Here is a 17,642-nt window from a genome sequence, read left to right as displayed (position 1 = left end):
CTGTGCCCTCCCTCACGTCCCACCTGAACTTACCTCTCAGCGCTGTGCCCTCCCTCACGTCCCACCTGAACCCGCCCCTCAGCGCTGTGCCCTCCCTCACGTCCCACCTGAACTTACCTCTCAGCGCTGTGCCCTCCCTCACGTCCCACCTGAACTTACCTCTCAGCGCTGTGCCCTCCCTCACGTCCCACCTGAACCCGCCCCTCAGCGCTGTGCCCTCCCTCACGTCCCACCTGAACTTACCTCTCAGCGCTGTGCCCTCCCTCACGTCCCACCTGAACTTACCTCTCAGCGCTGTGCCCTCCCTCACGTCCCACCTGAACCCACCCCTCAGCGCTGTGCCCTCCCTCACGTCCCACCTGAACCCACCCCTCAGCGCTGTGCCCTCCCTCACGTCCCACCTGAACTTACCTCTCAGCGCTGTGCCCTCCCTCACGTCCCACCTGAACCCGCCCCTCAGCGCTGTGCCCTCCCTCACTTCCCACCTGAACTTACCCCTCAGCGCTGTGCCCTCCCTCACGTCCCACCTGAACTTACCCCTCAGCGCTGTGCCCTCCCTCACGTCCCACCTGAACCCGCCCCTCAGCGCTGTGCCCTCCCTCACGTCCCACCTGAACTTACCTCTCAGCGCTGTGCCCTCCCTCACGTCCCACCTGAACCCACCCCTCAGCGCTGTGCCCTCCCTCACGTCCCACCTGAACTTACCTCTCAGCACTGTGCCCTCCCTCACGTCCCACCTGAACTTACCTCTCAGCGCTGTGCCCTCCCTCACGTCCCACCTGAACCCACCCCTCAGCGCTGTGCCCTCCCTCACTTCCCACCCGAACTTACCTCTCAGCGCTGTGCCCTCCCTCACTTCCACTGCTGGAACGGGGGTGGGGGAACAGCATGAGAGAGTCAGTGGGAGCCCAGCGGTGTCGTCCTGTGCCTCCAAGGCGGAGTTGGGAACCTAGCAGTTTGGGCAATTCCTTCAAATATGTCCAAACTCTTTGCTGGCATGGCATTGCAAGCGGCCCATAGCCGCGGGATGATGTAAGGATGCACCTGAAGTCGACCCTTGGCATCCCCGCCCCACTCCAGGTGCACGAGCTGGTGGCTGAAAACCCCCTCAGAGGTGACCCGTACCACATTGGGGTTACTTTTGGTTGCAACTCACCCAGACAGCACAGTTGGGCCAGGAGCGCCACATCAGGGATATGGGAGTGGGTGGACGTTGGAGAGTACCTTCTGTACAGGGGCCAACACCAACTCCACTCGCAGGAAACCCTCCCCACCCTCAGGGCCAGAAACACATCTCTCGCTGACCTCAAATAGAAAATAGTTTTCCCCGTTCAAAACCGCTGCTGCAATAATGTCCTCACAAGCTCCAGTAGTCACCCATGGCTTTTACAGCGGCGTTCCTGCTGACTGAAGCAGGTACAGTACACTGCACAGCATTTTTAATCAGTGACCCTCTTCACAAACAGTAACCCCCGAACCTGCAGCCTCCTCATACAGCTGCAGTGTCTACAATTTGCAGCCCGCTATAACAGACCACTGTGCAGTCTGAAATTCAACTGTACTGCTGGCATTTTGCAGTTCTACACGCACACCACCAGCATAGAGTCTGAAAAAGAAAACTCTATACAGGGCAGGGCAAGTCTGTGCAAAGGAAAAAGTTCAGTGCCGCTGTGAAAACGAAGGCATCTCCCTTGCCAGTCTGCTTCCTCCAGCCGCTCTGGTCCCTTTGCCCAATTGCATTGGGCCATGCCCGTCCAGAGGGAGGGAATTTCCACTGGTAGAAAACTGAATAAATCCACTCCTGCTTCCAACAATGTTTAAGACTTGAACTTTGGCAACCTGCTGTTCACTGTTTGAGAGACACGGGCCGAAAACGTTACAGAACAGAGCCCTTCCGGAAAGAAACTGTTCTTTTAGGATTTTGCTGCAAAATTTTCAACTTTAGGACAGGGAGCTCTGTGAGCCTCACCTCAGTACCGCACAGTATAATTCTCCCTCGGTACTGCCCCTCCCACAGTGTGACCCTCCCTCAGTACTGCCCCTCCCACAGTGTGACCCTCCCTCAGAACTACCCCTCCCACAGTGTGACTCTCCCTCAGTAAAGCCCCTCCCACAGTGTGACCCTCCCTCAGTACTGCCCCTCCCAGTGTGACCCTCCCTCAGTACCGCCCCTCCCACAGTGTGACCCTCCCTCAATACTTCTATTTGTGCAAACCAGAATCCCATTCCCAGCTTTGGGGACTCAGCAAATCTTCCTGTTCTCTGGTAACATTAAGTGAAAATAAATCAACTAATATAACTAAGGACGGTCATATCTTTTCTGCTCAGGTAGGGTGAGACTAGAATAGAGGTGATGGGTTAAGGACGAAAGGTGAAACACTCGGGCTGGTGCGGGCTGCCAGTGGAACTGGGGGAATGGCAACACTGAAGAGAAGCTTGGATGAGTACCTGGATGTGTGGTCTCGATGGCACTGGGCTGGGCAGAATGCCTCTGCACAAGATGGGCTGTTGGCTCTCCACTCCACACTGCTGATGAAGCTAAAGGAACGGCAGAGACGGGTACACTTTGGTGCCACCAGTGACACAGAAGTTGCCCATCAGTGTTGAACTCAATGTACAGATTCCAGCTCCAGATTTTTCCTCAGGATTTACTCTTCCCCATGAGTGGGTATAGGCGCAAGGCAGCGCAGGTTTGAGATAAAAGTTTTCCTTCTAGATGAGCTGCCAATGATGGCTGACGAGTCCCCCACCCCTCCGCCCGAAATGACTGGTTTTAAGACTGTGATAAATAAAGCCAATTAAATTACTTAAGTTCTAAGATCTCATATGTGATCTACGATCAAAAATTTAACGAGTTATTAAAAGCATTTTAATGAGAAAATGAATTGTTTTTCAAATAGACAACCCTAGTTTATTTACACAAACTGAACGACAGAATAAAACACTCACTGAGCGATGTGTGTTGCTGCTGTCAAATGATTTGAACTTGATCACAGTTTGCTAACACACCCAACTCACAAATGCGACACAGATACCCCAAACCTTGCAGACCAATGTCTTGATATGTAATTCCAACATGTGAAATCTTCTGGACAGTTGCCTCACTGTCTTCCCTCGCACACCGTGTGGTCTACACATGGCTGAACTCCGCCTGGCGACTCAGAACTTTCAGAGTACTTTCTCATTTATTGCACAACTCCATTGTATTCTCAGGATGGTGTCATTGAAATTGTCTGAGAAATGAAAAATGTGGAGCAACACAGAACACTGGAGGAACTCAGCTGGTCAGGCAGCAGCTACGGAGAGGAATAAACAGTCAACGTTGTGGGATGAGACCCTTCATCAGGACTGGAAGGTGGACAAGACAGAAGGTACAAGTGAAGCCAGGAGGGGGGATGAAGTAAGAAGCTGGCTGAAAAGGTAAAGGGTTGAAGGAGGAGGAATCTGAAGGAGTGGACAGTAGACCACGGGAGAAAGGGAAGCAGGAGGGGCACCGGGGAGGTGATGGGCAAGTGAGAAGAGGGGTGAATGGGGACTGGAAAAAGAGACAGCTTACTCTCCTCCATAGATACCGCCTAACTTGAGCTCCTCAAGCATTACGTGTGTGTTGCTTAAAATAAAAATAATGTGATTAGAGATATTCCACAAAGGACATTAATGACTCGCGTGTCTGTGAGGGAAGGGTGGGGTCAGGGTACCGATAACACCTCAGAATCTCTGGATTACCTTCCAGGCTCAATGACAGTGTGACGGAGAAAGAACGGCTGTCCCAGGCTGCAGATCTGGCGATGCTCAGTGTCAGCGGCCTAATCCCTGAACCCTTTGATGCTTGGTGTCGAAAGCCAACTGTTGGTATCTGAATGGACACACGCCCCACCGCAGAGTGCCGACGATTCTAACCAACAAATTCTCCTGCCCCGCTAGGTGAAAGAACCAAACACCAAACTCAAAGGGTCCAGGGGCTGGGGAACCACCACCTGTGTCAGGCCGACGAGAGACGCTCAGCTCTGCTCTATGGGACGGAAAGCCACAGATCTGGTCCTCAGATTTCCACATCACTCTCCTTATCATTATCATGGTCACCGTCGTAAAATTCGTTGCCAGCGTCGGGCCTAGGACAGACAACATAGAACATTACAGCCCAGCACAACTCTAAGATCCCTCCTACACAGAGTTAGATATGGCCCTTGTGGCTAAAGGGATTGGGGGTATGGAGGGAAGGCTGGTACAGGGTTCTGAGTTGGATGATCAGCTATGATCATACTGAATGGCAGTGCAGGCTGGAGGGGCCGAATAGCCTACACCTGCACCTATTTTCTATGTTTCTATGTTTCACCCCTCTCGGGATTGCTGCCCATGCCACATGCCAGTGAGGGTAATTGGATGGTTTGGCAGATGAAGGCGAGGCTGAGGAGTTGGTACATGGAGCAGGGGTTCAGATTTATGGATCCCTGGGATCTCTTCTGGGGGAGGTATGACCTGTACAAAAGGGATGGTTTACACAAAAACCCGAGCAGGACTAACATCCTTGTGGGCAGGTTTGCTCGCATTGTTTGGGAGGGTTTCAACTAATTGGCAGGGGGGTGGAAATTGGAGCGAAGGTGCAGAGGCAATGTGTAGTGAGGAGAGGCTGTAGATAGGGCAGAATTGCAGTCAACAGGATGAGTTGCAATGTAAATGGCAGACAAAATCAAAAAAGGTGAATACAGGGCTGAAGATATTAAATTTGAATGTGCGCAGTATAAGGTAGATGAACTTGCAGCACAGTTACAGACTGTGGGCATCACTGAGTCGTGGCTGAAAGAAGATTATAGCTGGGAGCTTCGCATCCAAGGATACAGATTGTATTGAAAAGATGCAGGAAGGCCGAGGGGGTGGCGTGGCTGTGTTGGTAAAAAATGAAATCAAATCATTAGAAAGAGGTGACATAGAGTAGGAAGGTATTGAATCATTATGAGTAGAGCTTAGAAACTGCGAGAGTACGAAAGACCCTAATAGGAGTTACATACAGTCTCAAACAGGAGTAAAGATATGGTCTACAAATTACAATGGGAGATAGAGAATCCATGTCAAAAGGGCAATGTTACAATAATCATGGGGGTATCAGGACGCAAGTAGTTTAGGAAAATCAAGTTGGTGCTGGATCCCAAGAGGAGGAATGCACACGAACAGCTTGTTGTTGAGCCCACTAGGGGATCAACTATACTGGTCTGGGTGTTGTGCAATGAACCAGAATTGCTTACAGTGGAAAAAAAGGAATTACAGAGACATGAGAGAGGAGTTGGCCAAAACTGATTGGAAAGGAACACTGCAGGGATGTCTACAGAGCAGCAATGGCTGGAATTTCTGGGAGCAATTCAGAAGGTGCAGGATATATACATCCCGACGAGGAAGAAGTATTCGAAAGGCAATATGACACAACTGTGGCTGACAAGGGAAGTTAAAGCCAACATAAAGGCCAAAGGGAGGGCAAATAATAGAGCAAAAATTAGTGGGAAATTAGAGGATTGGGAAGCTTATAAAAACCAACAGAAGCCAAGTAAAAAAAAAAGTCATAAAGGAAAAGATGGAATATAAGAGTAAGGTAGCCAATAATATTAAAGAGGATACTAAAAGTTTCTTCAGATATATAAAATGTAAAAGAGAGATGACGGTAGATATTGGACCCCTGGAAAATGATGCTGGACAGGTAGTAATGGGGGTCAAGGAAATAGACAAACTTAAGTATTTTGCATCAGTCTTCAGTGTGGAAGACACTAGCAGTATGGTGGAAGTTCGAGAGTGTCAGGAGGCAGAACTGTGTAAAGTTGCTATTACTAGAGGGAAGGTTCTTGGGAAACTGAAAGGTCTGAAGGTAGATAAGTCACCTGGACCAGAGTCACACCCCAGAGTTCTGAAAGAGGTGGCTGAAGAGACTGTGGAGGTAATGGTAAAGATCTATCAAGAATCAATTGATTCTGGCATGGTTCCAAAGGAATTGAAAATCGCAAATGTCACTCCACTCTTCATGAAGTAAGGGAGGCAGAAGAAAGGAAACTATAGACCAGTTAGCCTAACCTCAGTGGGTGGGAAGATGTTGAATTTGATTGTTAAGGACGTGGTTTTGGGTATTTGCAGTAACATGATAAAACAGGCCGTAATCTTTATGGGTTCCTCAAGGGAAAAATCTTGTCTAACAAATCTGTTAGAATTCATTGAAGAAAGAGCAAGCAGGATAGACAATGGAGAATCAGCAGAGCATGTGTGCTTGGATTTTCAGAAGGCCTTTGACAAGATGCCGCATAAGGCTGCTTAAAAGTTAAGAGCCGATGGTATACACAAAAGATTCTAGCATGGATAAAGCAGTGGCTGATTGGCAGGAGGAAGGGAGTGGGAATAAATGGGGCCTTTTCTGGTTGGCTGCCGGTGACTGGTGGTGTTCTACAGGGACCTGTGTTGGGACCACTTTTTTACATTTTATGTCAATGACATGGATGATAGAATTGATGGCTTTGCAGCCAGGTTTGTGGACGATACGAAGATAGGTGGAGAGGCAGGTAGTTTTGGGGAAGTAGAGAGTCTACAGGAGGTTTTCAACAGATTAGAAGGATGGGCAAAGAAATGGCAGATGGAATACAGTGTCAGGAAGTGTATGGTCATGCACTTTGGTAGAAGAAATGAAGTCTGAGGAGCAAAGGGACGTTGGAATCCTCAGGATTCCCTACAGGTTAATCTGTAGGTTCAGTTGGTGGGTGAGGAAGGGAAATGTGATGTTAACATTTATTTCAAGAAGCAAGGATGTAATGTTGAGACTTTATAAAGCATTGGTATTGTGAACAGTTTTGGGCTCCTTATCTAAGAAAGGATGTGCTGACATTGGAGAGGGATCACAGGAGGTTCATGAAAATGATTCCAGGATTGAAAGGCTTGTCACTTGAGGAGTGTTTGATGGCTCTGGGTCTGTACCCATTGGAATTCAGAAGAATGAGGGGGAATCTCATTGAAACCTATCGAATGTTAAAAGGCCTTGACAGAGTAGATTTGGAGAGGATGTTTCTTATGATGGGAGAGTCTATGATCAGAGGGAACAGCCTCAGAACAGAGGGACATACATTTAGAATGGAGATGAGGAGGAATTCCTTCACCCAGAGAGTGGAGAATCTGTGAAATTCGTTGCCTCAGGTGGCAGTAGACGCCGTCATTACGTATATTTGAGGCAGAGGGTGATAGATTCTTGATTGGCCAGGGCATGAAGGGATACAGAAAGAAGATAGGAGATTGGGGCCAAGAGGGAAAATGGATCAGCCATGATGAAATGGAGGAGCAGGTTCGATGGGCCAAATGGCCTAATTCTGTTCTTATGGTCTTATGAACATAGAACATAGAATAGTACAGCACAGTACAGGCCCTTCGGCCCACAATGTTGTGCCCACCCTCAAACCCTGCCTCCCATATAACCCCCCCACCTTAGATTCCTCCATATACCTGTCTAGTAGTCTCTTAAACTTCACTAGTGTATCTGCCTCCACCACTGACTCAGGCAGTGCATTCCACGCACCAACCACTCTCTGAGTAAAAAATCTTCCTCTAATATCCCCCTTGAACTTCCCACCCCTTACCTTAAAGCCATGTCCTCTTGTATTGAGCAGTGGTGCCCTGGGGAAGAGGCGCTGACTATCCACTCTATCTATTCCTCTTATTATCTTGTACACCTCTATCATGTCTCCTCTCATCCTCCTTCTCTCCAAAGAGTAAAGCCCTAGCTCCCTTAATCTCTGATCATAATGCATACTTTCTAAACCAGGCAGCATCCTGGTAAATCTCCTCTGTACCCTTTCCAATGCTTCCACATCCTTCCTATACTGAGGTGACCAGAACTGGACACGATACTCCAAGTGTGGCCTAACCAGAGTTTTATAGAGCTGCATCATTACATCGCGACTCTTAAACTCTATCTCTCGACTTATGAAAGCTAACACCCCATAAGCTTTCTTAACTACCCTATCCACCTGTGAGGCAACTTTCAGGGATCTGTGGACATGTACCCCGAGATCCCGCTGCTCCTCCACACTACCAAGTATCCTGCCATTTACTTTGTACTCTGCCTTGAAGTTTGTCCTAACAAAGTGTACCACCTCACACTTCTCCGGGTTGAACTCCATCTGCCACTTCTCAGCACACTTCTGCATCCTATCAATGTCTCTCTGCAATCTTTGACAATCCTCTACACTATCTACAACACCACCAACCTTTGTGTCATCTGCAAACTTGCCAACCCACCCTTCTACCCCCACATCCAGGTCGTTAATAAAAATCACGAAAAGTAGAGGTCCCAGAACAGATCCTTGTAGGACACCACTAGTCACAATCCTCCAATCTGAATGTACTCCCTCCACCACCACCCTCTGCCTTCTGCAGGCAAGCCATTTCTGAATCCACCTGGCCAAACTTCCCTGGATCCCATGCCTTCTAACTTTCTGAATAAGCCTACCGTGTGGAACCTTGTCAAATGCCTTACTAAAATCCATATAGATCACATCCACTGCACTACCCTCATCTATATGCCTGGTCACCTCCTCAAAGAACTCTATCAGGCTTGTTAGACACGATCTGCCCTTCACAAAGCCATGCTGACTGTCCCTGATCAGACCACGATTCTCTAAATGCCTATAGATCCTATCTCTTAAGAATCTTTTCCAACAGCTTTCCCACCACAGACGTAAGGCTCACTGGTCTATAATTACCCGGACTATCCCTACTACCTTTTTTGAACAAGGGAACAACATTCGCCTCCCTCCAATCCTCCGGTACCATTCCTGTGGACAACGAGGACATAAAGATCCTAGCCAGAGGCTCAGCAATCTCTTCTCTCGCCTCGTGGAGCAGCCTGGGGAATATTCCGTCAGGTCCCGGGGACTTATCTGTCCTAATGTATTTTAACAACTCCAACACGTCCTTTCCCTTAATATCAACATGCTTCAAAACATCAACCTCACTCATATTGTCTTCACCATCATCAAGTTCCCTCTCATTGGTGAATACTGAAGAGAAGTATTCATTGAGGACCTCACTCACTTCCACAGCCTCCAGGCACATTTTCCCACCTTTATCTCTAATCGGTCCTACCTTCACTCCTGTCATCCTTTTTTTCTTCACATAATTGAAGAATGCCTTGGGGTTTTCCTTTACCCTACTCACCAAGGCCTTCTCATGCCCCCTTCTTGCTCTTCTCAGCCCCTTCTTAAGCTCCTTTCTTGCTTCCCTATATTCCTCAATAGACCCATCTGATCCTTGCTTCCTAAACCTCATGTATGCTGCCTTCTTCCTCCGACTAGATTTTCCACCTCACTTGTCACCCATGGTTCCTTCACCCTACCATTCTTTATCTTCCTCACCGGGACAAATTTATCCCTTACATCCCACAAGAGATCTCTAAACATCGACCAAATGTCCATAGTACATTTCCCTGCAAAAACATCATCCCAATTCACACCCGCAAGTTCTAGCCTTATAGCCTCATAATTTGCCTTTCCCCAATTAAAAATTTTCCTGTCCTCTTTGATTCTATCCTTTTCCATGATAATTATAAAGGCCAGGGAGCGGTGGTCACTGTCCCCCAAATGCTAACCACTGAGAGATCTGTGACCTGACCCGGTTCGTTACCTAGTACTAGATCTAGTATGGCATTCCCCCTGGTCGGCCTGTCAACATACTGTGACAGGAATCCATCCTGGACACAATTAACAAAGTCTGCCCCATCTAAACCCTTGGAACTAATCAGGTGCCAATCAATATTAGGGAAGTTAAAGTCACCCATGATAACAACCCTGTTATTTTTGCACCTTCCTAAAATCTGCCTCCCAATCTGCTCCTCTGTATCTCTGCTGCTACCAGCCTATAAGCCTATCTAATAGTTTCACCATGTAAGGCCTAGGGAGAAGGTGGAGGGAATTACCTCAAGGACTCTCATTCCAAATTCCAATGTCATACAAGGATAACATGGAAAGATGGAAGTGAACAGTGAGATGGGTACAGGGTTCTCGGACGCCAATTTGTTGGGATTGGGTGAGCTATCGAAGGATTTGGGGAGTTCCTCGGGGTCTGGGAGTATGGATACGTGGGGATGGGGTGGATTATTGTGTCTCCTGTGGCACCCACCTGTTGTAGTTGTCCTCGGACCCACGCTCCTCAGGGTCGGGCTCATCACTCCGTTCATAGCTCAGGAGGTCTGACGGAACGTCGTGGATCTGGACACTGGGTGCGTGATTCAGCATTTTCAGATTCTCAAAGATGGTCTGCCGGATCTGATCGAGGTACTACAATACAACGTTCTGATCAGGAACGCGGCCATCAGCCACCGCTTCACACCCCGACATTCCTTGCCACACCCCAGCCTCACACGCAGACAGTCCCACCTCAAGAACAATATTCCTCTGGACCAAGGTGCACAACACAGTACATATAACTCACACAGACAACACAAAGTAATATCACCACAAATAACAACAGATAAGAAGGGCAAAAGCAAAAAAGTAAACAGTACAACAATATTGGCATTTAATAGGTGATCAGATCAGGTGGCGGCAGGGCGTGCAATACTCTCAGAGTCTGGGGGAAGAAACTGTTTCCCATCTGAACAGTTCTTGTCTGAACGGCAGGGCATCTCCTGCTTGATGGGAGGTGATCAGAGAGTTTGTTGGATGGATGGCGGGGGGGGGGTCAGTGACAATGTGATTATTGGATGGGGCGTCACTGACAATGTGATTATTGGATGGATGGGTCACTGACAATGTGATTGTTGGATGGGGTGTCACTGACCATGTGATTATTGGATGGGAAGGTCACTGACAATGTGATTGTTGGATGGGGGGGTCACTGACAATGTGATTGTTGTACTGAGAGGGGTGGGGGTGATGATTGATGATGCTAAACGCCGCCATATATCAGACCATAAGGTATAGGAGCAAAACAGACCATTCAGCCTGTCGAGTCTGCTGTGACATTCAATCATGGGTTGATCCAATTCTTCCAGTCATCCCCACTCCCCTGCTTTCATCCCATACCCTTTGATGCCCTGGCTAATCAAGAACCTATCTATCTCTGCCTTAAATGCACCCAAAGACTTGGCTCCACAGATATTCATGGCGACAAATTCCACATATTTACCACTCTCTGACTAAAGTAATTTCTCAGCATCTCTGTTCTAAGTGGATATCCTTCAGTCCTAAAGTTGTGCCTTCTTGTCCTAGACTCCCTACCATGGGATATAACTTTGCCATATCTAATCTGTTCAGGCCTTTTAACATTTGGAGTATTTCTACAAGATCCCCCCTCATTCTCCTGTAGGCTCTCTGTTTCCTCAACACTACCAGCTCCTCCACCTATCATTATATCATCAGCCTATTTAGCCACAAATCCATTAATCCCATAGTCCAAATCACTGACGTACATCGTAAAAAGCAGCAGTCCCAACAGCGACCCCTGTAGAACTCCACTGGTAACCGGCAGCCAGCCAGAATAGGATCCCTTTATTCCCACTCTCTGTTTTCTGCCGATTGGCCAATGCTCCACCCACACTAGTAACTTCCCTTTAATTCCATGGTCTCTTATCTTGCTAAGCAGCCTCAAGTGCGGCACCTTGTCAGAGGCCTTCTGAAAATCCAAGTACACCACATCTACTGCATCTGCTTTGTCTACCCTGCTTGTAATTTCCTCAAAGAATTGCAGTAGGTTAGTCAGGCAGGATTTTTCTTTCAGGAAACCATGCTGACTTTGGCCTATCTTGTCGTGTACCTCCAGGTACTCCATAATCTTATCCCTAACAATTGATTCCAACCACTTTCCAACCACTGATGTCAAGCTAACAGGTCTATAGTTTCCTTTCTGCTGCCTCCCACCCTTCTTAAATAGCAGAGTAACATTTGCAATTTTCCAATCATCCGGTACAATGCCAGAATCTATCGATTCTTGAAAGATCATCGTTAATGCCTCCGCAATCTCTCCAGCTACTTCCTTCAGAACCCGAGGGTACATTCCATCAGGTCCAGGAGATTTACCCAGCCTCAGACCATGCAGCTTCCTGAGCACCTTCTTAGTCGCAATTTGCACTGCACAAACTTCACTTCCCTGAGATTCTTGGATGTCCGGAATAGTGCAGATGTATTCCACTGTGAAGACTGATTCAAAATATGCATTCAGCTCCTCTGCCATCTCTGCGTGTCTCATTACAAATTCTCCAGCGTCATTTTCTATTGGTCCTATATCTACCCTCAACTTTCCTTTACCCTTTATACACTTAAAAAAGCTTTTAGTATCTTCTTTGATATTAGTCGCCAGCTTGCTTTCATAGTTCATCTTCTCCTTCCTTATGACCTCCTATGTTTCCTTTCACAAATTTTTAAAAGTTTCTCAATCCGCTATCTTCCCACTGGCTTCCTTGTATGCCTTGTACATAACACTTCTAACGAATATCTCTGATGGGTGAAAGAGAGCGCCTGATGATCTTCTCAGCAGTCCTCGCAATTCTTTGTAGGTCAGATGCCTTGCAATTCGCTCTGGGTCTGACCCTGGGAGTGTATGATGGAATGGTGTAGAGAGATCTTCACTGTGTATGTGACCCTGGGAGTGTGTGATGGAACAATGTAGACGGAGTTTCACTCTGTGTCTGACTCCGGGAGTGTGTGATGGGACGGTGTGGAGGGAGCTCCACTCTGTTTGTAACCCTGGGAGTGTGTGATGGGACACTGTGGAGGGAGCTTCACTCTACGTCTGACCCCAGGAGTATGTGACGGGACGGTGTGGAGGGAATTCCACTGTCTCGGACCTATGAGAGGAGAGGAGAAGATGGCGGCGTGACACAGTGCGCAGTGGCCTCTCCGGTGATGAATATCTGTTATCTGTCAAGTAGGGTGCCATGCACAATCCTGATTTGATGGAGGCAGGCGTGAGAAGCACGGAGGAACATCTGGTGAAACTTCTGAAATGCCTGCTTCGCTGCTGCTGCTACTGTGTGATCCAGAATCTCCGGAGGGGAAGACCCAAGTCCTCGGCTTTGCTTGTTGCTCGGCGGCCGGGGCAGGGTCGAAGCGCTTGGCTCAGTGTCGGAGGGCTGGTCGGAGGCTCAAAGTTTTCGGGCGGACTCAAGAGTCGGCTGTGGTCGAGTGCTTCCAGGATGCGGCATCGGCAAGTTTGCGGCGCTGGAGATTCATGGCAGGCAGAGTTTCTCCCTTCTGCCATCTGCGTGAGATGATGGGGCTATCGGGACTTTGAGACTTTTTTTTTAACGTGCCCATGGTTTGCTCTTTATCAAATTACAGTATTGCTTTGCACTGTTGTAACTATATTTTATAATTATGTGGTTTTGTGAGTTTTAGTCTTGGTCTGTCTTGTGTTTCTGTGATATCATACTGGAGGAACACTGTATCATTTCTTAATGCATGCATTTCTAAATGACAATAAACGAGGACTGAGTGTCCTCATAATCTAATCTAATCATAATCTAATCTATGCTGTCCCTGCTTTGGGAAAAGATAAACAAACAACATTTATGTTTCTCTCACCTCACTGAGTACAAATTTCACAAGTAAAATATCCCACCTACCAGATACAGGGTGGGTACTCGGACCAAGCACTAACCTGCCTTGTGTTCTGGTTCTCAATCCTGGTGCTCACATCCGGGTGAAGCGTGAAGTCTGGTGCAAAGTACTCAAAGTACTCTGAGGAAGAGGGAATTGTTGAGTTAACACAAAAGACTCTGCAGATGCTGGAAATCCAGAGCAACACACACAAAATGCTGGAGGAACTCAGCAGGTCAGGCAGCATCTATGGAGGGGAATAAACAGTCAACAATTCGGGCCGAGACCCTTCATCAGGACTGTTGTTGAGTTACTGCCGGTGTTGACCACACTGTGCCTCATCCCTCCTTGCAAGCTCTGACAAAATTGACCACAGCACAGGCACAATTCCACTCCCAGGGTAGTTTCGGTGCTAGCTCTCACCAGAACTCAGTGTTGGTTAGACCAAAAGACCATAATACATAGGAGCAGAATTAAACCATTCAGCTCATCGTCCATCATAAATGATTTATTATCCCTTTCAACCCCATTCTCCTGAGGCTCTGACTCATCAAGAATCTATGAACCTCCATTTTAAATATAGCCATGACTTGGCCTCCTCAGCCATCTGTGGCAATGAATTCCCCACTGCTAATTAACTATGTTCTGATGCTCATCGGCAACCTAGTTTCAGTGATTACATTCTAACTTTGCCTGGTGAGTTAGAGTTTAGCACCTCTGACACCAGTTAACTTACCGTTATATGGCAGCTCGTCACTAATCTCTTCGTCAACCAGTAACGAAGTTTCGAATGTCCTAGGAGAGAGAGAGAACAATGAACAGAAGGCTGCTTTCCAACAATCACACTGGGAGCCTGCTTCTCCCGTCCTTTTCAATGCATCACGTGCTGGCAACACATACAACGCTGGAGGAGCTCGGCAGGTCAGACAGCATCTCTGGAGTGAAATTAACAGTCGACGTTTCAGGCCGAGACCCTTCATCAGGACTGGAAAGGGAACGAGCCAGAATGAGGAGGAGGGGAGAGGGGAAGGCATACAAACTGGCAGGTGATAGGTAAGACCAAGTGAGGGGGAAGTGTGGGAGGGGAATGGAGTAAGAAGCTGGGAGGAGCAAAAGATGGCAGACTTGGGCGACTTCTTTAAGTCCATTTGCGAACCAGTTTAAATCTCCTGCTGTTCTCATATCTCTTTCTTTGTCCTTTTCGAGGTGGCTGGGTTCTTGTTGGAGACCGTGATCTACAGCTGCGCTCAAACTACATTCTTCACGGGCGGTGGGTTCTCACTTTTCAAACCCATTGAGTGGCCTGCACTTTGGCATCTCACGATCCTTCGGGGTGCGCCTTGTGGACGATCCCGTTCCTCACCAACGTTACCGACTGAAGCTTTGTGGGAGGTGGAAACATCAAGGCAACAGGCGCAGCTGTTGGAGGACCCCGCTCTCTCTCGATGGCAGAGAGTGTCAGGGGAACTTGAACAAGCAACTCTACAGATTGTAATATCAAAAAAGCGAGCTGTCGGCCTCTGCCCTTGCAGGGACAGAAGTAATATCTGGTTTCCCTCATTAGCAAGAGGGAGCCTGTCTGAGATGTCAAAGTGTTCCTGGAACAAAATCTATTTTCGACATCTCAACTGTTGGAATGTTACAAATCCAAGGTTATCGACCCCGAAAATCGATCCCGGAGACAGAATCTGCGGATAATCGGGCTTCCCGAAGATATCAAGAGGGGTGATCCTATTAAATACTTTTCTCAATGTGTTTGGCTCAGAAGTTCTGGATGCTCTTCCGTTGATCGATGGAGCGCACCGTACGCTCCGTCCCAAACCTCCCATAGAATCTAAGCTGAGACCCGTTATAATTCATTTCCATTATGCTCACATCAAGGATCGTTTGATACGAGTTGCCCAGTGGAAAGGTATGATCGAATTTCAAAATTTCAAATTTCGCCTCGTCGAAGATTTTAGTCCTGAAGTTCTGAGGGAACGGATGTCTTTTAAACCACTGATGTCCGAATGTAATCGGAAGGGCCTTAAACCAGCTCTGCTGTTCCCAGCACATCTGAGAATTGTTCTCTCAGATAATTCTCGTCGTTTAATTCTCCAAGTGCAGCTCAAAGGTTTCTTGATGATCAGTGTTCGTCTGCTACGGACTAATTAATGTACTGTTTTTTTTTCATCTCTGTTCTTATTTGTCTTTTTTAAGCTAATAACTAGCTTACAGATCTGGACTTTTATAATTTGAGTGTTTTAGCTTTTGGTTTGTAGTGTAGGTATTTTTCATATTTCCAGATAAAAATTTTCTTTTTCCTTTAGTGGTACTGTTTTTTTTTACTTCTAATCTTTTGTTTCCGAAAGTAAGTAGAAGATTTGGTGTTTGATTCCACTTTCTTTGAAATTTTAATGGGGAAGTATTTGTTTTTTTTTTTGCTTTTTTACATTTCAAGATGTCGTCTTGCTTTCTTCTTCCCCATGACCTTATTTTTTTTCGGTGCGTTATTCAGGCCCACCAGCGCCTTTACTTCCTGAGAAAACTAAAGAAATTTGGCCTGGCCCCTAAAACCCTCACTAATTTTTATAGATGCACTGTAGAAAGCATTTTTCTAGGGTGCATCACAACCTGGTAAGGAAGCTGTCCTGTCCAAGACTGAAAGAAGCTGCAGAAGATCGTGAACACGGCACAGCTCATCACACAAACCAATCTTCCGTCCTTGAACTCACTTTACACTGCATGCTGTTAGAGCAGTGTTGCCAAGATAATCAAGGACATGACCCACCCAGCCAACACACTTTTCGTCTCTCTTCCCTCCGGGAGAAGGCTCAGGAGCTTGAAGACTCATATGGCCAGATTTGGGAACAGCTTCTTTCCAACTGTGATAAGACTGCTGAACGGATTCTGACCCGGATCTGGGCCGTACCCTCCAAATATCCGGACCTGCCTCTCAGTTTTTTTGCACTACCTTATTTTCCATTTTTCTACTTTCTATTTATGATTCATAATTTAAAATTTTAATATTTACTAATTTTACTATTTTTAATATTTAATATTCATAATCCAGGGAGTGGGAAGCGCAGAATCAAATATCACTGTGATGATTGTACGTTCTAGTATCAATTGTTTGGCGACAATAAAGTATAAAATATTTTCAATCGTTCATGTTTGAAAATAACTAACAATATGAATTGGCACTTGTTCTTTTTTTGACATGTTAGTAAGATGATACTCTGTTTTATGTTTGAAATTTTGTGTTTTACTAATTGCTGTAGTTTTTTTCCATTTATGGTAATCTTTTTTTTTTTTTTTTTTACTTATTTTGACTATGGGTGGTTTTTTAAAAACATATATTTCCGGGCTGCCTTCAGGAGAGATGGGGTTAGATTTAGTGTTAGATTATTCTTCGGCTGGACTTTGGCTTTGTTTCAGGCTTTTGTGGGTGGGGATAAGGGGGTATTAATAATGAAATACTTATGCTGGTTGACAAGATTAAAGAAATTGACAAGAAATATTCCATTGCTCCCAGCAAGGAGCTTCATAAAAAGAGAGTCGAACTTCAAATGGAGCATAGTTTATTACTAACATCTTCAATTGAAAATCAATTAATTAAAACTAGGAGTCAGTTTTATATACATGGTGATAAGTCTGGTAAATTACTGGCTAATCAATTGAAAACTGCTTTGGTTAAATGCCAGATTATTAAGATTCGTAAACGAGATGGTAGTCTGATGGTTGATCATGATGAGATAAATAAATCTTTTCAAGAATTTTATACTTCATTATATCAATCAGAATTTCCTGATGATCCCACTATAATGCATGAATTTTTAAGGAAATTGAATATTCTGAAATTACCACCCAATGAACGTTTAACATTAGATGTACCTATTACAGAAGAAGAAATAAAGGATTTTATTTCTTCGATGAATTCAGGTAAAGCACCTGGTCCGGATGGCTACACAGTAGAACTTTTAAAATCCTTTTCTACTATACTTTCTCCTTGGTTATGTAGAATCTTTAAGGATGCATTATTTATAGGTAAATTACCACAATCTTTTTATGGAGCCTCTATTTCCCTAATTCTTAAAAAAGATAAGAATC

The 17,642-nt window shown here is 46.3% G+C and overlaps 1 protein-coding gene and 1 long non-coding RNA gene across 4 annotated transcripts in view; one reads left to right on the top strand and one right to left on the bottom strand.

The window, feature by feature from the left end:
- The first annotated feature begins 371 nt into the window (after positions 1–371).
- On the top strand, positions 372–16,710 carry LOC140200574 (uncharacterized). The gene is made up of 3 exons (XR_011886666.1): positions 372–3,371; positions 12,887–14,606; positions 14,760–16,710. It is a non-coding gene; the product is annotated as an uncharacterized lncRNA (long non-coding RNA).
- Positions 2,886–17,642, bottom strand: part of hdac3 (histone deacetylase 3) — a 72,227-nt gene continuing 57,470 nt past the window's right edge. For all 3 annotated transcript variants that reach the window (XM_072264089.1, XM_072264091.1, XM_072264092.1), the window contains 4 exons: positions 14,290–14,348; positions 13,615–13,694; positions 10,138–10,295; positions 2,886–4,112 (listed from right to left, as the gene is read on the bottom strand). In XM_072264089.1, coding sequence (XP_072120190.1) covers positions 4,043–4,112; positions 10,138–10,295; positions 13,615–13,694; positions 14,290–14,348 — 367 coding nt within the window. In that variant the 3' untranslated portion in view covers positions 2,886–4,042. The remainder of the gene's footprint in view (positions 4,113–10,137; positions 10,296–13,614; positions 13,695–14,289; positions 14,349–17,642) is intronic.

This window comes from Mobula birostris, chromosome 7, assembly GCF_030028105.1.
Source record: "Mobula birostris isolate sMobBir1 chromosome 7, sMobBir1.hap1, whole genome shotgun sequence".
NCBI lineage: Eukaryota > Metazoa > Chordata > Chondrichthyes > Myliobatiformes > Myliobatidae > Mobula > Mobula birostris.
The sequence above is the reverse complement of the archived record's forward strand: the minus strand, read 5'-3'. Positions and strand labels throughout refer to the sequence as shown.